Genomic DNA, 12,446 nt, shown 5'->3' with positions numbered 1-12,446 from the left:
AAGGCGACTCAGAGTTTGTATAAGGGATGTGTCGTCATTAAGCGTTTCTATAAAAAGCGTTCATAATCGCGGTCTCGATCTGCGTACTTACGTGTGTAGGATGTGATTCTCCGCATAACAGCATAAAATCCAACATCCAGACTAATTTAATCCGATAGCCGAGGGATCAACGGTCTTATTTCCCCCGTATTGCATGTTGTAGAAACAACATTGTGTGCAGACTGCCAAGATCCACTAGTCCCCGGCACCCAAGCTCTGAGCTATTCGAATCCCGGTGAACTCCCAAAGCTGCGTCGGCACTCTTCAAGACAGGGGTGTGGGAAGACGTCGGTGATTTGACTCGTGTGATGACCTATGCTCTTTAGCCTATTGGGCTGGTTGTTCTGCGCATGATTCATGCATATATCCATAATTATTGCGCTATATCTCCGCACCTTGCTCTCTTTCTCCGAAAGTACCAACGCACGACCTCTCCAACCTCGTGAACAGACGACTTTCAACATGACAGCGTTGATCCAAATTCCCCGCGATCTCCAGTAAATTTTTCTCTAACCGAAATGATTGGCGAAGATCACTGCGAATTGGCGGGGAAAAACGTATTCGTTATCGTTTACGGAGTACATAGAATGTAATGGGCTCACCTCGGACCCCGGTTCAAAGCGAAGGCATACTTCATATGAATCTAGGACTATTGAGAGGCTTGTCGATCTAGGGAAAGTCCACAAAACTTGACATGTCACGAGTATCATTTCCTAATTGGTTTAAGCGAGGCCTGACGGATCTTCAGCATGTCAGGGGCAATCCCCCGCAAAATTTGGCCGTTAAAGCTTTGAAGGGTATAGGGCGAGCATAGAGACGAAAAGAAAACAAATATAGAAGAAAGAAATAGTGGGGAAAGAATGGAAGAAAGTTATATTAAGAGATAATAAGGAGAACAATAGTTTAAATAACCTACGTATCTATATGTTTTAAATATTCTATATTAATATGAAACATTCTTTCATCTTCGGACTTTCTAGAACCTATATTGTACGTTTACATGTAAATTACCCCGATAATTTGCCGTTTTCCGCTTCTTTGGTCGTGATAACCCATGGCTATCTATATAAAAACGGACCGAGGTACTTTGTGGAGTTTTAGGGAAGTTCTACTTGCCGATCTTTTTTGTCTCACTTGATTTGAGGATTCCAACCTGACTTGTTTTCTCGATTGGAATAACACCAATCAGGTACTTTGTATTTTGCCCCTATTATTGTGACCAACTGATTTAGTGCCACTAACTTTCAAATAGCGAATCCTTCTTCGCTGTCCAGAAACGACTCTACGGAGTACAGAGTAGTGGCACGTCAACGTCTCTCAGAGTTGACCTGTCGATCACTGGGGCTGATAATTGGAAAAGGTTATTGCCCCACTCAATTCGTACTATGTACTCCATATACGGAGTATATTGCACAAGTTTAGCCGATTAACAAGGAGATTTCTCGATTGGGACCCGCTGCTGAACGTCCTGGCCCTATCTGGCCATAGGAATAATGTGACCAAATATCCGATGTCTATATATGTCGAGATCGGCACAAGATAGGCATTCGGCTCTGCCAAGTTCGATCTGAGCTCAGAACAATTGACTCGGACGACCTGTCCAACACTCACAAGTACAGAGCATCCGAGGTTTTGTGTTTGGCCATTCCACGCTGCCATATGTCTCCGCTACGTCTATGGGGTGTGGAGTGTGCAGCAGCAAACTCCTTACCAAATTCATCCACCGAGCACGGTGACGAACTCGTCACGAATTAATGTTCAGACCCTGAATTTCTCCGGAGTGGATAAGCAGGTCTTACCCAGTGGAGAACCGCATGGTTGGCCCCGGCCTGGATGGAATGGAGTCGCTGAACAGTGCTTCTGCAGATTCTTCTCTTTGCTCCTGTGGCTTGGTCCCCGTTCCTTTTCCTTTTGGGCCCACCATTCAAAAGGAGTACCCTGAGTGTCTTGAAGAATGTCCTTCCACTATGGAGTTCTTCCAAGCCGAGGCTATGGAAGGGTTATATAAACTAAAGCCAAGGGCCGCACCGTGGAACTGTTTCGAATGCGTATATCTGTCGGGAGTATTTATTCTGACCCTGGATCATCACCTATTCCTTTCTTTTGTATATTTTTGCAATATTATATCTATTATATTGTCTACTTTCCTTTGACAACATGCTCTCAAGCAACGGATGGCGCGCTCTGGCGCTGTCCCTGACTCTTGTCCCCCAGACAATGGCAGATATCTGCGCAACACTCGAAGCCGGCGGCATTGAAATCGAGAACCGTATTTCATTAGCCTACCAGAGCGATCTGACTGAGTACTGGTCCACGGCATGCGGTGATCTCAAGCCAACATGCATTGCAGCTCCATCTAGTGCAGCAGAGATGGCGCAGGTTATCAAGAACCTGCACGACGTGGAGACTCTCTTGTTCGTTCTTTTGTTACACCAGCATCAATGACGTCGGCTAACCCTCAACAGTGCCATCAAGAGCGGAGGACATAACCCCAATAATGGATTTGCTAGTATCCAGGACGGATTGCTGGTTTCGACTAAGAACCTGGACCAGGTTGACTATAACCCCGAGGATCATACTGCTGTTATCGGTCCTGGACTTTCATGGGAAGAGGCCCAACAGGGCCTTGCAGGAACTGGTCGGACTATTGTTGGAGGTCGAATGGGAGGTGTTGGAGTCGGTGGATATATGCTCGGAGGTATGTGGTTCAGATATCAACACCGAGTTTATCTCTAACAATTTATAGGTGGTATGAGTTTCCTTAGCACGCAGTACGGCTGGGCTGCGAACAATATCAAGGACTTCGAAGTTGTCCTGGCCAATGGCAGTATTGTCCACGCAACCGAAACCGAAAACCCAGGTGAGTGATACTATACCAACCTTCGAGTTGTCGAAACTAACACTCGACAGACCTCTTCATGAGCTTGAAGGGAGGTGGCAACAATTTTGGAGTTGTTACTGCATACACCATGCAGACTCATCCTCAAGATCACAAGGTCTGGGGTGGCAACTACGTTTACACAGCCGACAAGGCCCCCGAGATTCTCACGGCAGTGCGCAACTTCACCGACGAGTATCCCGACGACAAGGCGGCAATCATCGTGACATTCGAGCGCAGTCTCGTGCTTGACCTCTGTATCTTGTTCCTCTTCTACGATGGCCCCGAGCCCCCCTCCGGAGTCTTTGACGAGTTCACTGCTATTGAACACACCTCTACCACCAAGACCTGGGACACATACTACGACCTGCTCAACCATAACAACTTCTTCATTCTTAAGTAAGACGAGCAATTCCTAGTCCTGGACCACTTGCTAACTGGCTACTAGGGGACAACGTTACAACATCGCCACCGAGACTACGCCGCTTCCCAACAAAACCGTGGGAACCGCCCCGCTCGAGGAGTACTATGAGCATTTCCGCGACGTGACCGGGTCGGTACTAGAAGTGGCCGGGATACTAGGCTCGATTGCCTTCCAGCCTTTGCCCAAGACGTTCTCTCAGAAGGCCAAGGACCGTGGTGGAGTAAGAATTCCATTCCGAATGAAAGAAAACCGGAGATCATATTACTAACGAACCCCCAGGATCTCCTCGACATTCCCTCCGATCAACCATACATTGTCATTGAGCTGGACTTCTCCTACGGCCTATCAGTCGACGACAGCAAGGTTGACGCTGCGACCGTCGAACTCTACCAGGGAATGGGCAACCTAGTCCAGAAGAACATCGACAAGGGTCTTCTTCCCGACGTGTATCGACCATTGTTTATGAACGACGCGTACTACCGTCAGGATTACTGGGGCCGTATTAGCCCTGAGTCCAAGGCGCTTGCTCTGAAGACGAGAAAGGCGTATGATCCCGAAGGGTTCTTCCAGACGCGGACCAGTGGAGGATGGAGGCTGAAGGACTAAAGGGCCCGGTCTAGATGCATTGGATATATTTATCTCGTCTATAATTGGACTTACCAAGACTTAATCAATTGGTTTTAATTATATGGCTCGAGAGAAAAGTGTTGGGAGTAGGTGCGTCGGCGATCCGCCCATGATATATATTGTGTAGTATGACTTCCTCTTGCTCAGATCCCTGCCACGCGGCTCAAAAAAATATAAAATCAATAAATAAAGACCCTTGCTGAAATTGAGGCTAGATGCAATATCCTGAAACTTGATCTACTCGGCATTTCCCATCCTAGTCAATAATTAGATCAAAAATAGGCGCCTGCTTCAGATTCGCATACGCTCAAGGAACGAGTGGCTGAGAGCGACCCGCGGCGAGTTAGGGTTTTCTTCCAAGCGCCAGGGTGGATTCGTCAATCGGACCTATATTTTATATATTATTATGTTATTGTAGTATTCTTCCAATAGTATATTCTCTTTAGTAAGGAGCTATGAGATCGCATACTATCTTAAGCTACCATTCATGCCGATCGCTGTATCGAGCTCAATGAAAGCCGATCCAATGAGTACGGCGCTCCAACCTGTAACACACAAAGACATAGCCCGGGGGAAGTCTGGAGAGTCTAGATTTGATGCTAATTTAATCTGGTCTAGACTGTCTAGACTTCGGACAATTGATGTCTTTGAGAGTCTTTATTGATGTCTATATAAAGAGCCGGAACCAGGTCTTCAACCTAACAATCAGCTTCACTTTTCACTTTCTTTCAGACACTCCCTTTGTTCTTGGGTCTTTTCTGTTGTCTTCTAGTCTTTCTTCTAGTCTTTCAAAGCCTTTCATTCGACATATATCTATCCCATCGTTGCTTGAATACTATCCTCGACTCACCCAATCCACTCTCGATCCATCGGCATATACACGACCAGCCTGACCACTTGACCCTCCAAGACCATTACTTCAATTCAGTCATTCAAACCAATTCGATCCCCAAAATGTCTCCCCGCTACGGCGCCCTCGGCGCAACCTTCCAACTATCCCGCCTCTTCCAAGCCTGCTCCCTAATCGCCATAATCGGCATGACAGCCAAATTCATCAGCGTAATAATAAACAACAACGCCACGCCCCCAAACATCCTAATCGGAACAATCAGCGTGGTAAGTCCAAGCCGCCTCCTACCTAATCAAACCCACTAACAATCCCACAGACTTGCATCGCAGCAATCTACTGCATAATCACCGCAATCCTCTACATAGACGACATTCTCCCATTCCTCGCCTGCGCAGTCCTCGACACACTACTTCTAATCGCACTGATCGTCGTCGCCGTCATCGTCGGCAAGCCGCTCTCGTACTTGAAGTGCACGGCGCTGGCCGAGCTGGGAGATAAGGACGCGACGTCGTATGCGTTTGCGTCTCGACTTTCGAGTTACATCGCCAGCGTTAGTGGGAAGATTGATTATGTTTCGTGGATTGGGGCTTCCAAGGCGATTTGTGTCGAGACGAAGGCTATTTGGGGGTTGAGTATTGGACTTTGGTGAGTTTTTTTCTTTTCCTTGGGTTTTGCATTTGCCTTCTTTTCTTGGGATTTTACTAACTTCGATTTGGTAGTATTCTCTTTTCTTCTCTGTTATTTGCAATGTCTGTTTGTGGCTGCAGAAGAAGAAGGCTCTTGCTGTGAAGAGTATGGAGTAATGGACCAGGTTGATGGGATTATATGGGATATATAGGGATCTGGGAAGGTTATGAGTTTGGACGAGTTGGATTGTTTCTGTCTTTATGATTATTCTTATAATGCGTGCATTAATAACCCATTTCAGACGAAATCGAATCAAGTGAAGTAATCGATAATCCAAGAGAATAAATCAAGATAAAGACGTATAAAGTACTTCCAACACAGAAGTCAAATGGAAAACCTCTTATCTCTACCCCGAACTCACAGGCGGAATAACAGCGACCTCACCCCCAGCCTGGATAACGAGCTCCCCATCCTCCTCGACATCAACATACTCCCCATTCAGACTAACACCACAAGTGGACAGGACTTTTTGAACAATGCCAGGGTATCGCTGCTCGAGTTCGCCAAACAGAGTGGATAGTTTGAGTGGCGCGGGGAGTGATTCTGTGTTTTTGGAGGTGTATTGGGATGCTGTGGCGAAGTAGTGGATTGTGAAGGTTTCCGGCATGATGGGTATTGGGTGTAATCAAGGGAGAGAATTGACTGAATGATTGAATGATTGAATGTCTGAAATGACAGTGGAAGAGATGATTGAAAGGTGAAGGAGTATACGGAGTCCTCCGTAGGAAGATAGCAGATTAGATGACCAATAGAATTGTTCAATGCGGGGTAAATAAGACCTGGAGTCCAAGTTGTTCACGGTTAGTATAATGAATTGTATGAATCGTATGAATTGTATGAATTGTATACTTCGCTATAATAAAAAGGTATGCATTCTATGTAGCTCATAATCTCCAAATCTACTTGGCAAGCTCACGGAATGCCCTCGCCATATCAGCCTTCAAATCCTCCCAATTCTCCAACCCAATACTAATCCTCAACAACCTCCGATCAACTGTCGCATCCGTCATAGTCCTCCATTCAATAAGCGTCTCAACACCCCCCCAGACTAGTAGCATGCTGGAAGAAATGCAATTTACTCGGCAACTCCCGAGCGAACCGCATCTCCTTCATAACAATAGAGAAAACAGGTCCGAACCCATTAGGCATCTGCTTCTTCAACCAGTCACCCTCGACCTTCTGCAGACTAGCATGGAGGACCTCCCCGAGAACAGCCTGCACAGCCGCCTCATCGCTGTCAGGCGTGGGGTTAGGCGCATGGAGAGCAGCATCAAGCCAGGAGATGAGACGGGCGGCATTCTCGCTCTGACGCTGGACACGAATCTCCAATGTGCGCAGACTGCGGACGCCCAGCCAACCCTCCATGCTACCCATGACGGTTCCGATAAAGAGACGGTCGGATTTGAGCTGTGCGGCCCAGTCGTCGCGGTTCGTGGCGAGGACACCACACAGCATATCGCTGTGGCCACCGAAGTACTTGGTGCCTGAGTGCATGACGATATCTGCGCCGAACTGGAATGGCTCTTGGAGGCCTGGTGGGGCGAAGGTGCTGTCGACGATGAGGTATGCGCCGCGAGCGTGGGCTTTAGCGGCGTAGGACGCAATGTCGAAGGCGGTGCCTTGGGGGTTGACGGGTGTTTCGAGGAGGATTACGTCGCCTTTTTCAAGTTGGTCCGGTGGGCAGTCGAGGGGCAGCTTTTGGAGGCCTGTTAGGCGGGTGAAGAGGGCGATGACGCCGTGACAGCCGTGGTAGCCATCGCCGACGGAGATGCGGCGGGGGTTGAGGAGGGTCAGGGCGCCATGCAACGCTGATAGCCCGGAGGAGTAGCTTATAACTTGGCCGTGGAGGAGGGAGGAGAGGATTGCTTCGAAGCGGGTAGGATTGGGTGCGGACATGCGCGAGTAGATGTGGGAGGTTGGATCAAAGTCGGACTACAATTGGTACATATGTTAGGCTATGAGGCATAGAACTGCGGGTCAAGATGCATACAGGGGTGGCATCGGCAGCCGGTACTAGCTGGGTTGGATCCTTGGAATAACGAAACGTAGTAGAGACATGCATAGGAGGAGCAACATCAGTAACAAGGTTCAGGGCATCATCGGCATGCAGGGAGCGCGTGGATGCGCCAATGGCTTCGCTAGAATGCGACATGATAAAAGATGCTATGTTTGGTTCTTGAATTGTATGCACAGAAAAGGGGCCCGTCAAGCAAAAGTTATAATACACCAGAGAATGCGGGATCCGATCTCGGGGAGGGGGGAAGGAGGGGAAATCACGTAATGGATCACGTGTGGGGACATCACGGGGAAGAGGGAGAACATCCGCATTATCGACGGATGGAGCCCATGCGAGATGGCTCTCGCACTGACCCAGGAAGAGCTGCCTTGAAGCTTGCGCGTGCTATCGAACAAAAGTTAGCAAACGAAAATACAAGGCAGATATATAACTCACAAGCCTCTGTATCGAACGTAATGGTGAGATCGTCGTGTTCAATGGGATACTCGGGCATGTCGAGACACACAAAGTTGGAAGCTGGATTATCGTCCTTCTTAGGCAGTGCGAACTTGGCATCTACCATACGAATGCCGAACTTGCCGGACCGCCCAAAGGATTCCATGATATCAGTACCCTTAAGAACAAAGTTCATACATGTCCCATGCTGGAAGTCTCCGAAGAAAGCAAGCATTTGAACAACTTTCTCTTGTCGTACGATCTGAACCCGTGCCACTGCAGCTTCCCATTTCTTGTAAATGGGAACCATACTCCGTCGGCGGGAGATAGTGAACGATGTAGCCATACTAGTTCGGTTAGCAAGGTCTTGACCAAAAGGCTAGATGGATATGATAGACTCACCCATCGTAAAGCACCTGGAAGCCAGTAACAGCTGCTTCGAAGGCATGAAGATCTAGGATGCAATTAGCGAAGAAAACAAAATGTCAGAAGACGACATACCCTCCATGGTGGGGAAATCCAGCCGGCGGATCATAGGCTTCGTCGTAATCTTCTCAAGGAAGCCGGTTAACTGTCCAGGCAGTTCAGGGCGGACGAGGTTATCCGCAAGCGAAAGGGTCAGATCTTGCTGCGCGGAGCGGAACAAGCTCATGCTCGTCTTGCTCTGGACGTCCAAGCCGATTTTCAATTCACCAGGCCCTGAACAAAAATTAGCAACTCATTTCGAGGCGAGAAGACGATAGAGAAACCCACCTAAGTTGATGCGATCCGTGACAGAGCCCCATTCAGTGGCGATAAAGGCCCTCAAATGCTCCGATAGAATAGTCGGTCCATAACCATGGTCAACGTAAGCATGCTTTTGGTCAATAACGGACACGCTTCCGGCGGGGAACTGGAGGTGTTTGACTGCCGGCTGGCCGGTAAATGGATCTTCGGGCTGTTCAATGCAATAAGACTGGATGGCGAATTCGGGCGACTTGACCTCTCCTTCCCGTGGAATCATGCCTAGCAGCACGGAGTGCATTTTCGTACGCTCGGCCACCTCATGGAAAGTCATCAACATGGATCTTGTACGGCCGTCCTCGGTCACCTTGAGGAGAAGAGCGGGAGCACCGTCCTCTCCTCGCAAGAGACCGAACACTATCGGCGAGCCGTTGCCCAAAGTATGGCGAATGCTGCTCAAAGTCTTGACCTTCGGGCTGGTCAGAACAGCTAGTCGGAATCCCCGATGCGAATTGCGAGTACCAGTGCCTTCTGTCACGGTGACAGATCGCTCGAACAAACGAATACGACATCTTTCTGTAGGGTCTGGAGGGAATGCCTTGGGTGTGCCCGGATCCATATATTGGAAAACCTTGAGAGTATTCTCAAATACCACAGTCTCGCCTGCCTCCGGATGGAGACTGTTCTCCGACTTCTGAGTATATTTCACGATATTCCAAAGGGTCTTGAAATCCTCTTCCTTGAACATGACGTCCAACTCGAATCCTCGGGGGAGCTTGACTCGCATAGAATGGGACCGGACTTGCCAATCCACATCCTCCCAAGTCGGACCCTGCTTGCGATCGGACTGAATCAAGATGTTGACAAGTTGACTTTGGCTAGTGATTGCCGCAAAGACATACCAATCTGCCCGTTCGCGGACGATGGTCAATGCACAGGGCATGGCATATTGCTGCTGCCCATCATCATCACTGGAGCTGACGCAGACCTGCACGAACATGCTACCATAGCTGAAATATCGATTTGTGTCACCCAAAGGCATCATGTGCACCAAACTTGGTGTCTTGCCCGCGTTATCTGCCAACATTGATCTCGTTGCCGCGCCAGATAAGACTGCTGAGACGTCGGGCGCATAGAAAGGGTAACGCAGCCAGATGCTAGTATCCAGCTGGGTGGGAGAGCCTTCGTCCGAGACAACCACGGCGAGGATGTTGTTACGTTTCATGGACATGGACAGCGACCGGAGGTGATTGATGAGAGTTTGATGTATTCCCAGAAGCTCAGCCAACTCCCTGTCGCCGGTAGTACTCGCAACGGCCAGTAGGGCGTCAACGCCCATGGCGCCGTATCGAGAGAGTTCATGATGACTGGGCACAATATTTTCAATTATCCATAATGCCTTTCCAAGATCGATCACAGCTTGCTTGGCGTAGGCAGGTGGCAGTGTCGAACGGGAACGAGCATATGCTTCTAATCGCGTCTTCCCTCGCAAAAACCACCAGACCGCAGCCCGAATCCATTCTGCTAGTGATGTTTCTACCAATGGCTTAACATCCTCTGCTGCGAGTTTAATAGAACTCTCATATCGTGCATTGTAATCTTTGAATTCAGAAAATGCGGTATCGCCAACTTGGTTGGCAATATTTCGAAGAGAGAATTTAGGGGGGTTGGGTGCCGCGTGGTGGCTCTTGACCTTCGCGACTTCGAGGTGACGCCAAGTTTGATGCAGGCAGGTCCTGGGGTGGCGGTTTCGCCTGTGTTGGTGAAGCCTTGCCGGGGCTACCTGGGATGAGATTTGTGGGCATTCGTGGGTCAATAGGACTGAGATTCGCAGGTGCGCGTTGCGTTGAAGGGCTTGGGGGGGTTCCGAATCGAATCGACAATCGACCGCATTGACAGAGAAATTGACGGCGCATGCGGAAGTCCCGCCGTTGAGCCTGTTTCTTTAACCAATCCAGGATTGTAAGCTTTTATGGGCGATTCCGGGCTGGGAGGGCTGGGGGGAGTTGAGGCATCATCGTCTTCAGCGCCAGGAGACAAGGCATCTTCCTCATAACGATGATGCAATGCGCGCCCTTCTTCCGCTTCCATCTTGTCGCGGACGCGTTGTGCGAATGAATTCGCCTCGGTATCGCCACGGAATGACAATCGAGAACCGCTGTCACTCGAAGGCAACGCGCTCAGGAAGTCCACGTCCTGTGGATTTTGCATCAGCGGGGGTTTCCAGTCCGATCTATCACGCAGAGGCGAATAAGCCGCCTGTCCCGATCGCGCATCGCCATCGCCCAGCGATGTGTCCAGTCGGAGATTTGGCAGATGCGATCGCGAAGGGTCCGAGAGAGGCGTAGGGATATTGGCAGACTCGGTTCCCCTGCTGCCCGACCTTTCACGAGCCCGCGAAATCTCAATTGTTGGCGATTCCGTCTCATCACCTCCTTCGCCAATCACTTCCGGGGTTCGAGGGCTGAAACCCACCCGCAGCCCTTTGCCTTTGCGCCCACTAGGCTTGGCAGAGGCAGGAGGGGCAGGTGCGGTATGAGATTGGTCTGAGAAGTTGAAAGGGACATAGTCCTCGTTAGGCAAGACTGGCGCTGGCGCTGATTCTGGCTTGGAGGGAGTGTATCCGGAGATGTCTTGTGAGGAAGGAAAGCGGTGGGCAGCAACGGTTTGCGGAGGAATGTGTCTTGAATCGATAGCCGGGGGAGTTGGAGCTGACTCTGGGGCACGAGAGCTCAAGAAGTCCGCGATTTCTTGATGTTGATGCGACGCAGATTTGTTCTTATCCTTGGAGAATAGTTTACTTTTCCAGTGGGGTTTTTTCGCGGGTTTGGCCTGCTCGGGCAGAAAGGAGAACGGGTCATCGGTAGACATGACAGGAAAGGGTTGCGAGTAGACGCAGTCCACATCGCACTCAAATCGCACACACCAAGAATAGCAGTGAAATATCCCCTCCCCCTAGGTGTTTAAGGATCGACAGGGGCTTTAGGCCTGATAAGAATTGGGATCGAATAGCGGGGGGAAGGGGAGAAGGGAGATCAAGAGGGGTATAAGGGTATAAGAGAAGTGGAAGTGAAGTGTTTAAGGTCAAGTGTCGGATTGTCTCAAAATAGTCCCAAGTGTCAAGTGTCAAGTGTCGGAGAGGAAGGAGGGGTGGAATCGAAGCGCCCGTGCTCCAACTATCCCAAGATTAGCGCCTTCAAAAATCCAAATAAAAAGCAAATAAAAAGCAAATACTTACGGAGTACTCCGTACGGGAGTACAGAGATTAAATTGGTAAAGTAGCTGGACCAGCAGCCTGAGACAGATGGGAAGAAGTGAAAGAACACAGACATTATCAGGGGGGGAAACCCTGGAGATACTCCGCAGGTACCAATTGCCGCAGTGGGGGGGGCTTGTTCTGTGGAGCTTTTTGTATATAGTGAATATTAATAGGGACGTTAATAGGTGTATAAATAGGTCTATTAAGAGACATTTACCAAGTATTTAATAAGGACATGTGCTACAATTCCATATCTATAAGTCTTATACCCATCCCACATACCTCAAACACCCAACGCCTTTTCAAGCCACCAAGGGCTATATATATCCAATCAGCATTGACAACCCGCTCGTCTCAAACTGAAACTCCACTAAGCCCAATCGGAATGAAGGACCCCGCCGCTGACGAGTATCGAGAAGATCAAAGATATTCCTACGGGGTAAATCACACCATTGTTACAGATATTTCTATATGATTTGATATTGGGCATGTATGATCTACTGTCTT

The 12,446-nt window shown here is 49.2% G+C and overlaps 5 protein-coding genes across 5 annotated transcripts; 2 read left to right on the top strand and 3 right to left on the bottom strand.

Moving 5' to 3' along the window:
* Nucleotides 1–2,196: 2,196 nt before the first annotated feature.
* Nucleotides 2,197–3,947, top strand: N7519_006501 (FAD-binding oxidoreductase; the record flags this gene model as incomplete). Its single annotated transcript, XM_057293277.1, has 6 exons — nucleotides 2,197–2,453; nucleotides 2,505–2,737; nucleotides 2,786–2,899; nucleotides 2,950–3,316; nucleotides 3,366–3,561; nucleotides 3,621–3,947. The coding sequence occupies 6 exons, from the start codon at nucleotides 2,197–2,199 to the stop codon at nucleotides 3,945–3,947; spliced, it is 1,494 nt and encodes a 497-aa protein (XP_057148088.1).
* Nucleotides 3,948–4,922: 975 nt separating this feature from the next.
* Nucleotides 4,923–5,467, top strand: N7519_006500 (uncharacterized protein; the record flags this gene model as incomplete). The annotated part of the gene is made up of 2 exons (XM_057293276.1): nucleotides 4,923–5,084; nucleotides 5,135–5,467. The coding sequence occupies 2 exons, from the start codon at nucleotides 4,923–4,925 to the stop codon at nucleotides 5,465–5,467; spliced, it is 495 nt and encodes a 164-aa protein (XP_057148087.1).
* Nucleotides 5,468–5,851: 384 nt separating this feature from the next.
* On the bottom strand, nucleotides 5,852–6,112 carry N7519_006499 (MoaD/ThiS family protein; the record flags this gene model as incomplete). The annotated part of the gene is made up of 1 exon (XM_057293275.1): nucleotides 5,852–6,112. One exon carries the CDS (start codon nucleotides 6,110–6,112, stop codon nucleotides 5,852–5,854), a length of 261 nt encoding a protein of 86 aa, XP_057148086.1.
* Nucleotides 6,113–6,537: 425 nt separating this feature from the next.
* N7519_006498 (cystathionine gamma-synthase) lies at nucleotides 6,538–7,657 on the bottom strand (the record flags this gene model as incomplete). Its single annotated transcript, XM_057293274.1, has 2 exons — nucleotides 6,538–7,437; nucleotides 7,496–7,657. The coding sequence occupies 2 exons, from the start codon at nucleotides 7,655–7,657 to the stop codon at nucleotides 6,538–6,540; spliced, it is 1,062 nt and encodes a 353-aa protein (XP_057148085.1).
* Nucleotides 7,658–7,832: 175 nt separating this feature from the next.
* On the bottom strand, nucleotides 7,833–11,551 carry N7519_006497 (uncharacterized protein; the record flags this gene model as incomplete). Its single annotated transcript, XM_057293273.1, has 6 exons — nucleotides 7,833–7,906; nucleotides 7,958–8,304; nucleotides 8,360–8,411; nucleotides 8,459–8,656; nucleotides 8,711–10,434; nucleotides 10,503–11,551. The coding sequence occupies 6 exons, from the start codon at nucleotides 11,549–11,551 to the stop codon at nucleotides 7,833–7,835; spliced, it is 3,444 nt and encodes a 1,147-aa protein (XP_057148084.1).
* Nucleotides 11,552–12,446: the final 895 nt, after the last annotated feature.

Source organism: Penicillium mononematosum, assembly GCF_028829835.1.
Source record: "Penicillium mononematosum strain IBT 11891 chromosome Unknown utg000003l:1.0-8172316.0:1.0-8177699.0, whole genome shotgun sequence".
Lineage (NCBI taxonomy): Eukaryota > Fungi > Ascomycota > Eurotiomycetes > Eurotiales > Aspergillaceae > Penicillium > Penicillium mononematosum.
Note: the sequence above shows the minus strand (reverse complement) of the source record. Positions and strands in the feature narration are given on the sequence as shown.